General features: G+C 41.2%; 1 protein-coding gene across 1 annotated transcript in view; it reads left to right on the top strand.

Annotated features, from left to right (window-relative positions):
* Positions 1-16,066, top strand: part of DCC (DCC netrin 1 receptor) — a 579,713-nt gene that overhangs the window by 513,153 nt on the left and 50,494 nt on the right. The window contains exons 18-21 of the mRNA XM_009323064.1: positions 3,042-3,180; positions 7,299-7,406; positions 10,206-10,400; positions 15,538-15,570. Coding sequence (XP_009321339.1) covers positions 3,042-3,180; positions 7,299-7,406; positions 10,206-10,400; positions 15,538-15,570 — 475 coding nt within the window. The remainder of the gene's footprint in view (positions 1-3,041; positions 3,181-7,298; positions 7,407-10,205; positions 10,401-15,537; positions 15,571-16,066) is intronic.

The following is a 16,066-nucleotide window of genomic DNA, read 5'->3' as shown; positions in this document are numbered from 1 at the left end:
AGGTCAGCTGGCTTTTTGCTGCAGGTGCTGACCCGCTGTAAAGCTTTTAAATAATAATAGCACATCTTTACAAGGTATAAAGCCCATACTTTGCTTTTACGTCTACTGCCGTACTTCTGACACCCTCAGATGCTGACATGATGGTCTGCAATATTAGACCCAAATTTTGTATGCTCATGCAGTTGTAACAAGCTCTTAGGTAATTAAGGATGCCAGAACAATGCATTGTAATGTTTTGAATGCCACACCTTGCTCCGACTCCTACTTACAGATGGATTTCCATACCCAACAAAATGCGGAGTATAGCACAGGGAAGTACAGCGGGTCACAGTTTGCAGCTCTAGTGATGAAATCAAAGCTCCGGAAAAGGCAGCATTATGTTTTGCCAATCACAGTCAATCAGAACGTTTTCTCTGGTTTCCCAATGCATTTGCTGAGCTGCATGCAGTGGAGAATGGTGGGTAACAGGCAACAGTGATCAAAAATAGCCCTATCAATTTGCTGTGCAGGAGAAGCACGTCCTGCTCGGAGGTGTCGAGCTTGTTGGCCTTCTGCTAAAACGAGCAGGTGGACATCTCTCGCGGAGCCACCACACAGGGCTCCGGGAGCCGTCGAGGAGCAGGAGACTGAAGAGGAGAGGAGCAAGAGTGAAACTGCCTTTTTTTGCCATCGTCTCTAGTTTGACCAGTCTGTGGGTGGCATGTAAAAAGCCGGTCTGATTCATTTATTGCAGTTCAATCACCCAGAAGCAGAAACAACCAAAAATCTTTCAAGAGGGTCTGCTTTCTTGAAATAACCACATTTTTTCAAGAAAACAAGATAAAACCTATTATGTTATTCTTTGAAAACAATGGGGAAAACCGTTTTCTTCAGGGGGGTTTGGGTCAGGCTCACAAATAGGTTCCCGTAGCACTTGCCTATGCATTGGCATTGAATTTCCAATTCTTTTGAGATTTTCCCATTAAAGTCTCCCATTGCTTCAAAAATGTATATCACATCTAATATAATGAAGGGTTTACCCTTTCCCATTCAAGTTGGAAGTTTAGAAATTTAACTTTGCCCTGCCAACTTTACTTTGTACAAACTGTCCCAAACAGGCATGGCGTGGCGTTACTGAAGGTACTTGCTACAGTTACACCCCCTTCATCTCAATGTGATATTAACTTCAAGGACGTTTGTGGCTATTGAAATGCTCATATTTAGTATTGAGCGAAACAGTCAAAGAAAAACACTCAGCTGGAGGCCAATAACTTTCTTTTTCCAAAAAAAGAACCCAATGTCTTTATGTTCCACTAAAGACTATTTTGTCCAGGAATAGGTTCAAACCCTATTGTTTTTTCCATGTGCATTTTTCCTGATCCTGTAATATCTGAGCATATCAGATATCATATCACTTCTATAGTGATAGTTAACAGATTTAGTTACCCTCAGTCATGCTGAGGAGTATTTTATGCCATAAATAATTTAATTTCTTCCAGAATCTTTCCTGAGGGAGAAAATTATTATTTCCCATATTTAAATCCAGCCTTTAGTCAAAGAATAATTTGTATAAACTCTAGCAGGTAGATTTTGCCACCTTTGGCAAGCAGCTGAGTAGTTTGGTTGAGTAGTTTATGAACACAGAGGTTATAAGTGCTGTCTTTGCTTCAGTAAGACTTTTTGTAGAGGGACATTCTCTGCTGGAGTAAACCCCTAGTACAGGTAAGTTGCAAAACTGCTTAGTTCCAAGAACTAGGAATTTTAATTGAGTATGAAGAAGATAAAATCTGGTATTGCATTAAGTCTTCCTATTAAGTAGCATGCAAAACATCTGTCAGAGCACTTGTGATAAAACAGCGTACCGTGTAGGCATATATAGCCCATGCATTAATGTCTCTGCAAAGCAAATTCCTCCCACGCCCCCTTGAATGTCACTGCTTTATTCCGTGGTGTGCTGGCAACTTGAGGTACCATTTTTAGTAAAGGTCGATTTATTTTGGAATCATCTGATGATTAGCATCAGAATGGCATTACTGGTGCGTGCCAGCAAGATGCCTTCTTCTGAACTGCGTCCCAAATGTGAACACCAAGGTAGTCAACCAATGCAAAGTCGTGTATAAGTCGTCCTTACTCAGTAAACTTTAGGTCCATCAGCATATAAATGTGTAAAAGTGCCCAGCACCTTTAACTCACTGGCCTGTAAGTTGTTGACGCTGGAGGGTTGCACACCAGGCTCTGCAGCTTGAAAAGCGTGGGGATTGATTTTGTTCAGTTGTCACCAATTTGTCCCATAATATTCTTCTCACTCGTCTCTTTTGATACTAGTGCAGTTTGCCTCGAATTGTTCCTTACTGCAGGCTGAGGTTAAAAGCTAAATCGGCTAAAAATAAATGTACAATGTAATATTCACATCAACGTCAATATGCTTAGTTGTTCATCACAGTGAGGTAGATCAATAATATGCTTCAAATATAATCTAATATATAAACATATTACATTTAACCAAGCAAAACTGTGTCTTATGAATACAAAAATGCATCTTTATGCAGGGGTCCTGGGTCATATTTTGATCTCTATCATAAATATGTGTTAACCCCAGGAACTGGGAAGCCTTAGTCAGGACCATTCTAGGGGTAAAAATGCTTTCTGAGCCTCCACTAAAAATCCGTAGATATTAAAAACTTTTTTTTTTTTAGAAGGAACCCATCAAAGAGGCTGGAAATGAGTGGTTAAGTTATGGAAATGTTCCTATTCTTTTCCCTCATATGGGCATAGATGAAGGACATAGCATTAGCTTCCAATTTACATTTGAAAAAAACGCATGGCAAATTGCTTTGTCTGGGAAAAGAGGACGAGAAAGCATCACAATAATTTATTTAACTGCCTAAATTATAGGTAGCAAGTTTAGTATCATATTTATGGTACTAAAAATACTCCCGTTAAGGTACACAGTAGCCATAGAGCTATTTTGCTTGAAAAAGGAATCCATTTTAACAGTGTTTTGCTTGGCTATCAGCAAAAAGAGTGGCTTTAAAGAGGTTCTCCGCTCCATCTCTTTGCAGTCGGCAGATACGACCGCTCTGAGTCACACCGTGATAGGTCTGAAGCCAAACACCATGTACGAGTTCTCCGTCATGGTCACCAAAGGTCGGCGGTCCAGCACCTGGAGCATGACCGCGCACGCCACCACCTATGAAGCAGGTACAGCAAGAGCTGCTGGAAGGGCTTGCTTTGTTTTTTTATTTGTCATCAAAAGCCTTGTACAAGTTCACCCTAACTGCATAAACCCACAGCGTACGTACAAAACTAACTGTATTTCTTCACTTTTTTTCACGGGTAGCAAAGCAGAGCAGTCAGTTTACTGAGCTCTGGTGTTACTGCAAGAAGGTAGGAGATGGTAGTATGTGTGTAATACCTAGCCCAATAATATAATGAGTATCTGTGACTTTTAATGCTAATGATTTAAAATAGTTTTCACTTTTCAAAGAAACCCAAGATCAGGTGAGAACAGTTATTCCCTTATTATTAGATACTGATTTTGCTACTTTAAAATTTTGAGTTATGAAGCTCTATGTGTCTCCCATGAGTTCCCATCTTACCCGCTTAGTAAAAAGGACACAATGGCTGCTTCTACGTAACGCACATCCTTCTTGACTCAAGAACTAAAGGGATGTGTTTAGAAACTGAACAACCACAGGTCTGATCATCATACTACGTGGACACATTTTAGCTGTTTGCTGTGCACTGTGCTGGTGACCAACGCATTCGTCCAGCCAAGACCTACAGTTACAGCGACTGAAACCGTGTGTGCAAAATTAGACGGAGACAGAGGCAGGGGGGGGGACGACAGGGTGTCAAGTGAGCAGTCTTTTCAGCTTGCACATTATTTATTGTAAAGACACAATTATCTACCCTCTGCAGAACGTTGACTTGTATAAATGCCCTGCTGACAGTTTGGTAAGGCATCTTTCCTATGCTCGGTGTTTTTATACATCTGTATTTCACTTCCAGCAAGCAGCCATTGTTAAGATTGACAATATGCTTTACAATAAACAAATACACTTTGAAGGCTTAATTTAGCTGCTCTTCTCAAGCATTTGAGTGGTATTTTCCAAGCAGGAAGCTATGACCTGAAAGATACTTCAGATTCTGAAGGGGACTAAATGCTGTTTTGATAACAGATAACAGACACCAGATACATATTATGTGTAACCCTAGTTCAGTGGGATAAAAATATTTGAAAAGGGATGGAGACGTAGTGATCTCTGCAGATAAGAACATCCTCTCCAAAACGTAATTGTTTCTTTCTCTTTTGTGTGCCTTCAATTAACTGCAGTAGGGAAACGGTATGCCTGGGCTTTACTTCTAGTTATCACATAGGTGTTAATGGAAGCACGTATCCTGATCCCTAGGCTGTCTTTAAACAAGGGCAGGGTCTTCCATTAAATTTGCATTTCTTTTAGAATAAGCTGCTGAGCCCACCTTTTGAAAATCCCAAGTAGATTTGCTTTTAAGTAAATCCACTGAACTGCATGAGGCTGTATACCGCAGAACTACTAGATTTTCCACAGCCTTTATGATTGCCTGTATGTCTTGCTGTACTGCCTAGTCCATAGGTAAGAATGCCTATGGCTTTGTTTAAAATAACTTTTCTTCTTCATCTGTTGTAGCCAGCAATATGTACATTTGGACACCAATGTACTATAGTACATGCTATATTTTCCTGAGGGTGACTAGTGGCCTTGAAAACACTCTTAGGTGCCATTACAAATCAGTTTCTACCAGCAGATACCAAATGAAGTCTGCTGGTAAATATTGATTTGCTGGTTTTTTTTTTTTAATGAAAACCACAGTACATGCCAGTTAATTAACAAAGGGAAAATAAGAGGGAATATATGTGTCCTTAGATTTTCCCATGTGATTGCAATGCAATTATCTGAGCTTGATGGAGCAGCTCTGTTAATTATGGGCATCCTGCACTGCTGATCTTTATTGCCTGTTTTGTACCCATTCCGTATGTTGAATTTCCCGTAATGATATGAAAGAACGTACATATCAGCATCGATACAGAATTCACTGGAGGTTACTACCATGGCTAGGGAGAGTTGCTATGCCCATAATTCAAAAGCAACTATCAGAGCCAAGTTCCATCGCCAGATCTGCCTACACAAGTCTTACTGATATGAGGGGTGTTAATGAGTGCTAAGGGAAACATCTAAAGCTTTGATTTTTCTCATGATATCTTATGTTCACAATCTGCTGAAAGCAGAGCTCAGCTTCAGCCTCTCAGTGGGACTCACGTGGTAGTCACCAGCATGGAAAGCCTATGGTACAGAAAGGGCTTTACAATTTTTACGAGCTTTACTATTTTAACCTCACAAAAGACAGAAAGCCTAGGAAGGGAAAGGGTTAGTTCATGAAAACGTGTCAAAAAGGGCTAATGTCAGAAAACAGTATTTAAGATAAAGATGCTGTTTCCATACAGACAGATGGATGCACTTTGGTAGAAATACAATCATTTATATGAAGGTGGAGAATATTGCAGAATAAGCTTAGCGAAAGTAAAGGAGGACAATTTTAGTTTTAAAATCAAGTGTGATTCGTTTGTGAAAAGGGTTCTCTCTTGCAGTTCCCTGAAATAGCAAGGCAGTCCAAGATGTTTCTTCTAGTTCGTTAAACTGATGAACCAGTGTCCCAAGCTGGCTATAAGCTGAGTAGCTTTTAAATGCAACACAACCCTCTCAAGGCATAATAATAATGATAATAATACTTAATTACATTAACAATAATGCAAACTTCTGTAGCAATGTGGGAGCTCACGTCATGCTGGGCATTGCCGAGGATTAAGAGACCTCTCAAAGATCTAGTTGAAGATGTCCCTGTCCATGGCAGGGGGGTTGGACTAGATGACCTTTAAAGGTCCCTTCCAACCCAAACTATTCTATGATTCTATGATCTGTGAGCTTGTGTTGTGGCCTGCCTACTTCAGGCTAAGAAAGATGCTTCCAGCGAGGAGCCGCTAATGTGACAAGACCAAAGTGAAACACTGGGAGTCCCATTGGTGCTGGCTGTGGACATACCAGACTGAAGGTGTTGTTCCAGCACATATAGCAAAGAGATAATCCACCACAAACCTGCCACAGAGAGCACCAGCTGACAAGTAGTCACCTGCTTAGTAATACAACAATGGTAAAGAAACTTTTGTTTTCTGCGTACAGATTTCTTGGTTGCTTTCTGAATCCCACTTTTGAAAAGTTCAACTGATGCAAATACCGCGAGACCATCTGCTCGGTGGTATTTCAAAGGGATCGATTCCTTGTGACCAGAGCCTGTACGGCAACTGGCTCTTTCCTTCCTTCTTGTTGTTTAAGATCATTGAACGTTCGTCACCCTGAAGATTTGTGTCTGTGCTTTAGACTGGGCTGGTTTAGCTCAGCACGATCCAACAGATTTTTAGAGCTTTACCTCGTAAAGTGACTTCGGAGCAGTTCTTTGAACATTCAAGAAAGTTGTTTAGTGGCCATATGGGTAGGACACAGATGATGGGATGCTCGTACACTGTGTTCTCCATGCTGTTATGGTATCTATACGCTCTAAGTCATCACCAGCCTGTATCAAAACTAAGTAAACAAACAATGAGCTCAGCACCAATATATTACTCCTCTCTCTTAACTATTTTTTAATAACTGCCCATTTTTCCTTTCTCCTCACAGTCTTGCGATATGATTTAAAAGTATCTGAGATGCTGTGCAAGACCTCATGGCCAGCAGGTCAGGTAAAGCAGGGTGCAAAGCAGACACTGCAGGCTCAGAAATCCAGCCTTTTGTCTTTCATGCAGTAGAAATAGAAAAGCTAAGAATTTTCTATCGTGTCTAAAATGTCCCAAGCTGAGCATATGTTTAATGAATATACACAATTATATTTGTTTTATACTGGTGCCTACCTACAAATGTTCCTAGCAGAGAGGCCACAATATTATTACTGTTGTTAAATGTGTAGGGCTCCCAGAGTATTAGGTGTTCTTGGATACCTCGCTGGTTGTTCAGCTGTAAGGACCAATATGAATGGTAAGAGGATCAGAGCTACCCACCACGTCCTAACGTGTCCACACGCAGTGTTTTGTACAATTGCCACTATTAAAATATCACTTCCAGACAAATCATATGTTACATGTTTGAAACGCATCTAAGGACACTCGCATTTGAAAGGATCTAACAAAGCGGTAAATGCCTCCTGAGTAGTTCATGCCTGGTACGGTGCGTAAGGAATTCAAAAGAAGGTGAATAACTTCTGTTTTCAATTATTTTCACTATTTTCAGCTCCAACCTCTGCTCCCAAGGATTTGACAGTCATTACACGGGAAGGGAAGCCCCGGGCCGTCATTGTCAGCTGGCAGCCGCCGTTGGAAGCCAATGGCAAAATTACTGGTAAACATTTACATTATCCTGCATTCTCCCTTTTATTTTACTGTTCTGATCATGTGCTGCTTTCGTTCCCTATTTTCTGTGGAAACATCTCTGGTTTTTTTCTAGAATGCTATTTGATCTGACGTTATTTTATTTTATCCTGCTTTTACCAGCCAACTTGGTCTAGGATTCAAGGCAATGTTGGGAATACTGCAAGATCTAGAACTTAGAGGAGGTAGATCGTATATTTTTGAATGCTAAGAGCAGTAATATGAGTTTAAAAATGCAGCGCTCTAAGCAAAGGTTATGTGGTACGTGCTGCTCCATGATAATTAGAAATGACTAATAAGTACTTTGTTTGGCAATAATGCAATACATAATATACATAATGATAGGTTGCTCGGTGCAGCACATAATGGGAGAATTTATTGGTAGATATTTAACTTCACAATAACAATTTAAGGCAGCGATGATCAGGAAAAAAAAACTAATATTGACTGACAAGAACTGAACTTAATAGATGCTTCACAATGACAGATTTTATTTTCCAAAATATTGCACGTAACCTTAGTGCCTAATTAAGAAATCCATTATAAACCTTTAATGTTAATTTAGTTTGAAAAATATAGTAGAGTTCTATCTGAGATTTTGCATGTAAATGATCATTTTAGTCTGCTAATAGACATCTCAGAGGCATATAATTATTAGGAGAAATACTGCTCGTCTTCAAAAACGTGCACATTATGTTCACATTACTACAAACAGTTGGGTTAGACCAGTTCTACAACATATTTTCGTGCGGGAGAAAGTGTGCACACGTCACCAGTACTGCTAGTAATCCCAGCAGCACGCTGCTGGAGCAGGGAGAAGTGCCAGTGTAAGAGGAAGAACGCTTCAGAATGACGTCCCGTGTGAGCCATTAGAAGTGAAGAGCGCTGGGTCAGATTTTAACAGTTGTAACTCGGCACGGCTTCACTGGCATCAGATGAGCTGTTGTGAGTTACACCAGGAAGGTATCTCACTTTATGTTACCGATAAATTAAGGATATATTTCCGTGTGGACGTCGCCCAGCAGTAATGATTCCTAGGTTAGACTTGCATAACTGTGCATAATTTCACTCTACGTTATCATCAGCGCTTGACAGTCTGTGACCGTGTCCGAAAGGAGGATGGTTTATGAAATGGCTCTGTTTGCACTAACCTAATTTAGCCGTTAGAGAGAAGAAACGATCATTCTGATGGACAACACACTGAAATGAGTGCTAATGGTCCTGCTTCCCTATGACTAAAAGACAAAATAAAATAAAAGCTTTCCTGACTTCCAAGGTGTGAAATGACTCCATGGTAGCAACTTTTATATAGAGTTTTTCCATCGACAGCAGCATTCAGACCTGAGAGCAGACTGGGTCCCCTGACATCCATGCTCAAACTTCTCCTTGTAGCACTTGGTTGAAGAATGACTCTCATAGGGATTTTTTACTGCATATGGAGTCAAATGTTTCCTAGACATATCAACCAGGGGAAACGACTCCTTGTGGAGAGTAGGAATGTCCCTAACAACCAAATCTTCATCCCTACAAATGCTTGAGCGAGTGTTTTTGTGTTAATTTGAGAAACATACCTATATTTTCATAACTTTATATATATTAATTCAAATGTCATGGTCAGAGAAACTGCTTTAGTAACCCCAAACTACAAGCCTCTAAATAAAATCCCATAATATAAAACAAGAAAAAAAAACCCACACAAAACCATATCATTTCCATCCTAACTCTGCTTGTCCATGACGAGTGTAACCATTCATGTGGAATGAGTTTTGAAAAGCATCTTTGTTTCAGAAAAGAATAGGGAAATAGCAGTAATAAGGCTTACACCAATTTTGTAGTAACTTTGGATCCAGGCACAAAGATGAAGCCCAGAAGACCTGCTCGGTCTCCCTCTGCTCCAGTAGCTCATTCCTGCGGCACAGCACTTAAGACTGGACTTAGCGTGGGTTTTTTGCGTATGACTGATTTTCCAGGGAGCCCTTCAGGAAAAACAGGAAAGAAAAAGAAAGGAGGAAAAAAAAAAAGAAAATGTTTTCAACTTTAGGCAGAGCTTGGCCGTTGCAGGTCCCCAGCTGGGGCTGGGTTGGCACAGAGGGTGTGCCAGACTTCTCAGCCTTGCTTACAGGCTTTTTTCTTCTTCCCAAAATTTCATTTGCTGGCAAGGTAATTCCTACAAACTGGTATCGTTTCCCGACACTGGTACTTCTACTCTCTAAGTTCTAAAACTTTCAAGTTTTATTCGGTGGTAAGTAGTTGTCGTAGTACTCTTAAGTTAACAAAATTCTGAGTTACCAAAATTTTTAATTCTTCTTTTTTTTCCCCAAAATACTTTCCCCTATAGTTGCCAAGAAATATTGTATGGCTTCCCACAAGCAGCCAGTAATTGATGTGGATCATTAATGCCGTTTAGTTTTATTTCAGCACTGAAACACTAAAGACTTCTATCGTATGGTTTATGGCAGCTATCAGACTGAATGGTGCGCCTGCATTTGAGAAATGCACTTGTAACAGCCTTTTAATGTGTGCTACCTATTTTTATATTTGCTAAATCTATATTTCTTACAGTGAATACTGTAATTGTGGTTTTGTTCTAAAAATAGATAAATGTGTATTGTCATAATGTTCCTCAAAGCTATTTTTATCGGAGACCTGCCATCACTGCTTTTAAAAAGAAACCCCTGATGTTTAAGAAATCTGATTTTTATATGTGTTTCATAACGGAAGCACATTAAAATTTGATTGCGGTACTAACTGAGAGACTGTGTTTATTCAGCTTACATCCTCTTCTATACTTTGGACAAGAATGCTCCAATTGATGACTGGATTATGGAGTCCATCAGCGGCGACCGGCTCACCCACCAGATCATGGACCTCAACCTGGACACCGTCTACTACTTCAGAATCCAAGCTCGCAACGCCAAGGGAGTCGGGCCCCTCTCCGATCCTGTTTTCTTCCGGACGCTGAAAGGTTTGGATCTGTGTCATCTGGATATTAATGATGCAGCGAATTTTCTAATGCCTCTGTGGGAGCTTTGCAATTAATTCCGTGTCAGCCAGAAGAGATCCTAGTACTTGAAACTATTAGTGAGAGATAAAAGCAAAATGCTATATACAGTAGTTGACAAAAGTAAACCACATAATGAGGCAGTAACTATATTTTTAGGTTCAGCCAGCTGGGGGAAAGCATTCTGACACCACCTAACTTTCTACCATCAATAATAAAGCTGATTGGATCTGACTGGATTTCTCTAGGGAGGTCCCTTTTCGGTTTGGATCCTCCGGTGACTGTAGGAACCTGTAATGACTCACTCCTATCAACAGAGTAGGCATGCAAAATTATGATTAAAAATCTCAGCAAACTGAGATGCAACTTGACTTTGCGCAGGGAAAGTTGTTCCAGATATTTTTCAGTACCTGTTATTAACAGACTAATGAATACCTGATCCCTCTCCCTTAGTGTGACCAGGGAGAAGGAGCAGGCAAAAAGAGTGGCACCCGTTTTTTTGGCTGGTATTTCAGCACCAATGTGTTTATGAGAGCAAAGGACTGCACTTGTATCAGACTCAATTTCAAATTAACATGAGGGATATTCCTCTTCTCTTCCCCGCTGCCTGTCTGTGTGAAGCCCTGACATGATCTACCCAGAAATTATTAGTTATGAAGATGTAAGCAATATTACCGTGCGTGGGAAGCAGGGTGCTTGCCACAGCTCTGCTCCTTATATTTTAACTGTCACTCATTCGTTTGCACAAAGGTATGAAATTACTTTTAAAAAGATGTGTAATTAATGAAAAACTCAAATGACATAAACAGCGAACCTGTTCCAGGAAAGAAGCATGGCATATGAGAGAGCGTATTATCGCTGTGTCTTCTCTAGAGAAAATCCAGGGATCTGTATATGAAAATAACATCTTGGCAGAAGGTAATTGAAACTGGACGCAGGCTGGGCCTGAGGAGTCATGACTGGAGGGAAATTAGGGAAATTCAGACTCAAACCTGTGCCTGAGAGGCTTGGAATTAGCGTTCACACTCAAGCCTCTTTTTAATCGGTTGTAAGTGACTTCATTTAACGCGAGCTGTACAAAAGCCAAGCAAAATGACTGCAGAGAAGGGGTGACACACAACCCCACATCATTCCCTTTGGGGGATTTGTTTGGCGAGAGCTTGTATTTGAGTTTGTCTTTCAGCAAACCTTCGTATGAATAGCAAATTTTTCTGCTGCCTCTGAGGGAAGGAGGGGAAACTCCGTTTTCAGCCATTAAGGAAGGATTTCGGTGAATGAGCCAGTGTTCTCAGCAGCACTGGCAGCGAGCTTGCCCTTTTTGCTTCACTGATATCAGTGTCTCTAAAGCATGCTATCGACCATTCAGGCCGGGAGTGAAAAGCCTCATACAACAGTTTTCACAAATTAGCAAGAGTCAGAAAAAAATGAAAAATTGTATCAATTTGTTCTGAGCTTATCACTGCCTGCCCAGGTTTGCAGGACTTACTTGTCCAAGTCATGTTTCACTTTGAATGAATTATTGGAAAGATCCTGATTATTCATTCTCCACTGCCATGAAATGTGAAGAGATAGCACTTTGTGGGTGCTTCATCTCTATCAAGCGGATGGTGCCAACTTAATTTCATGCTCACAGTTTGTGCCAAGCAGAAGTCGTCTATTAGACTGAGTTTAAAATGAGCCAAGGCATCAAAATGTAATAACTGCAGACTAATGAGATATGAGAAGATACAGAGACCCGGATATCTAACTAAACCAAAAGATTAATGCACTTGATATCACCTACTTTGTAATGTTTACACAAAGTACCATAAAACTCATTTAGGAAATGAATTCTGGATCAGACAGCATCAACAGATACCAAAAAGATGAATTTATACATTTGTTACATCTTGTAATAGCCTTCAAGGACTATGTCTAATACCCTGCCATGAATGCTTAATGATATCCACCCTAAATATGTCACGTTCAATAATATTCAACCGGTTTTTTGACAAATCTATCCGTACACTTGAGGTGAAAAGACTTTCTGAAGTCTTGAGTGCATTCTGAATTATGCAAAAATGTTGGTATCCTGCCCTTAATGATTATTAACAGAAGATGTGTATGTGCCATATGGTAATGTGTGCTCTGATGGCAAATCTATGTCCTGATCAGAGGGAGTTTTAAATCACGAGGAACTAAACAAGCATCAAAGATCCCCTAAGTCACCCACTGTCTCGTTTCATGTACCATAGCACATAAAGCTCCTCCAAGGAAACCAAGCCATTACTTGTGTTGTAATTGCGATGTGAGTATTTGTAGTGACTTTCCTTTACTAATGAAAATGTAGTGATCTGTGAGAAAGAGATATGTTTAGTAGTAAATAACACTACCACAGAGCAATGAGTTTCTATTCTTCCACCTCAGCTCCACCGATGATAACACAGAGGCAAATGGGCAAATCCTTAGCGTATGTAAATTGTCGTTAAACTGTGAACTTCAATCAATCTATGACAGTTTACATCAGTTGAGGATCTGCTTTGTATGCTCTGGCTGGTTAAATTTATCACTTAAAGCATGAAGAATCTGATACACACATTCTTAAGGACCTGGAATAGAAGGGTAGAATGTGATTGAGCATCCCACCTTCTTTTTGTTATATCATTTGGGCCAAAATTTGAGGTCGTTACAGGGATTTTTCTTACTCCTTACTGAGTCTGGATGACTTCAGTAAATATTATGTATACATATATATGTGTATATGTGTATATGGAAGAGAAGCAGAGAGTGCCCAAATAGTATGTGTATTTTGCAGCCTTTCGCAGTGTATTGCCACGGATCGCCCCTAAAGTTACATTCCAAGTCTCGACATTACATTACTTTTATGGCATATGAATTTTCAGAAATTTATTAAGTTGCAGAAGTAAATAAATAGCCTGAAATTTATGTGCAACTGCCCACTGAAACGTGACAACTAAAGAGTGAATGAATGAACCGGTGGCAGGCAGGCAGGAAGGAGGATTTCCTCAATCTTTTAAATAACTTGTCAGCCATGTTTTTTTTCTCATCTGTTACAGAAACAAGCAAGTCTCAGAACTGCACTTACTAAATGTGCTTATGCTTTCTTCTGCTCAGCCGTACCTATTCTGGATTTCAGCCAGCATTTACAAACAGACCTTCCCCGGGTGCTGAGCTCCTTTAATTACGGAAAATTAAAGAGTAGCATTCTGCCTATCGGAATCACACAAAACATTACTTCAATACGTACAAACTGAAAAAAAGTTGCCTGTTGATGCACCTGTAGACAGAACGTCAAGCGTGAATAAAACACTGGATCAGATGTGTTTTTCAAGGGATGAGTGGAAAGGGGGAGAGAGAGGGAGGAAGAGGTCATGGGCTGAGCTTCAGTACACTCTCAGATATTCCCATCGTGCTAAGTTGGGCCAGGAAAACTGTATTCATGGGCTTTCTACAGGACACCAGATTAAAAGTTGCCATTTCAAAAAGAGCCCTGAAATCGCAGACGATGCCGGTCCGCCCTTGGAACCCCCCTTTTGGCAGGGATGGTGTGGGGCAGCATTTCTAGCACTGCAGTGCCCTCTAATGCTGCCTCGGCGTCGTGGTTCAACAAGCGCATCCCAGTTCATAACCGGCACCAAACGTGAACCCCCGTGACCGGCCAGAAGCAGATGGTACCCAGCCGGGCTGCGGCATTTCATGGCGCTGGAGGTGTCACGGGTTTCGCCTCCTCCATCGCCTGGAGAAGGCAGCAAACGCCGAGGGGTGCCAGGGCAGCGTCTAAGTGGCATCAGCGCTCGGACGGAGGTAGCTGCAGTCATGAGCAAGGTTTCATGTTTTCATGAATACATTTGTCCTAAGGGAAAGGTGATAACCCAGGTTCGGCTCAGTGGGGAAGCGCAAGCTCACAGATTTCTAGAAAGTTGGAGGCAATGTGCTCCATATACCCTGCTTCTCTGCATCCATGTGGAAAAGTCTGAGAGGGGGGAAAAAAAAAATTAACTGAGGGTTTGGGGGTCATCGAAGGAGCTACTCCCCCTCTGCCGCAGGCATGGAGCTCATAGCTGTGTCTGTAAATGTAAAATACTGCTAGTTCAGAACCTCCGTTTGTTCCTAGCGTGATGCCATGATCTAGAGGAGGTTTTGTCGTGATTTTAGCAGCGAGGGGAGCGGCATGCTCTGCACCTGCAGGCAGTGGTTATTTGACTTCCAGATTCATGTGCCAAACCACTTCTTCTTCCCCCGATTTCCTGTGCTTAAGATTCTTGCATAATTTATTAAGCAGAGGACTCGTTAATGCTCTATGATGGTAGCTACTTATGAATCCAAGGAAAGTTTAATTCCCTCAGCCGTATCATAAATAGTCAGAAGTTGTAGCTGTGCAGGAAAGCTTTTAATATATCTACTGAATTTTGAAGTCTTGTCTGGTGCACTTCAGATCATGTTATCTTTTATGGTTATTATGCAAAAACATGTAAATAGTTTTAAACCCCTTTGTAAAAAGCTAGAACAATGATAATGTAAGTCAGACTGAGCTTTCAGCTTGTAGGTGATTTGACTGTAATTATTTAAAGAAGGCCTAAACTTGAGCATTCAGTGGTCTCTGTCAGAATCTTGTTTCCCTGGTCTCAAGCTGCCTCTCTCGCATACCTCCAGGAAGGCAACTGGAGGCCATCTGGGCACCTAATGTAACATAAAATTAGGTGTCCTGATCTCAGAATGAATCTCACCTCTTGAGGTGAGATCATTTCTCACCTTGAAGAAATTCAAGGAGCATCTGGATGATGCTCTTAGTCATATGATTTAGTTTCGGGTAGTCCTGTGAGGAGCAGGGGGTTGGACTCGAGGATCCTTACGGGTCCCTTCCAACGCGAGATACTCTGTGATGCTGTGGTTCTGTGATTCTGTGTTTGTCCCCTCAGTTCTCCAGGATCTCTCTGAAAAAGGGAACGGTAAAACTCATCCTGTCCTCCTGCGCCGCCCGCCCCCGGTGCGGGAAGGCAGCGCCGCGCTGCGCCAACCTCCTAACACAGTAGTTCACGCGATGTGTCGGCTTGCCTGCGAGGAGCTGTCAGCCTCTAATGACATTGTCTCTTTCTTGCAGTCGAGCACCCTGACAAAATGGCTAATGACCAAGGTACGGTGCCCTCAATCTGTCGCCTTTCCTGCCAGAGCCTCGGGGGCGCGCCGGGGAGGGGGCCGCGCTTTTCACCTGGGCTGCACACCTGATGAGGCAGACGCTGGCGTGATAATTAATCTTGTTAATGAAGTTCTGCTCGGCTGAGGCTGCTGCTTTGATGGGGAAGATGTAAATTTTCGGGAGAGAAAATTGTTTTGTCTCTTTTCTGAAGGACCAATTAAAATGTCAAGCTTCTTTGTATGAAATAAATTTTTAGTCTCTCTGCTGCACTTCTGAATAATTCACATTAAGTATAATTAAGCTCAGCATAATTTCAAGGCTCCTCTCGCACCCTTTCGTGGGTTATAGATTAAAGTTCAAAAGCCTCACAGTGAGAAGTCATAAATCATCTTTTCTCTCAAACCAGCAGCTCCTGTTTAGTAATAGCAAAGTTTAGTCAACTTTTCAAGGCATTATCATTACGCTTTCCAAATATGAATATATGTCTGACTAG

The sequence above is a fragment of the Pygoscelis adeliae genome, unplaced genomic scaffold (genome assembly GCF_000699105.1).
Source record: "Pygoscelis adeliae isolate BGI_AS28 unplaced genomic scaffold, ASM69910v1 Scaffold174, whole genome shotgun sequence".
NCBI lineage: Eukaryota > Metazoa > Chordata > Aves > Sphenisciformes > Spheniscidae > Pygoscelis > Pygoscelis adeliae.
This window is presented reverse-complemented; position numbering and strand designations above follow the sequence as displayed.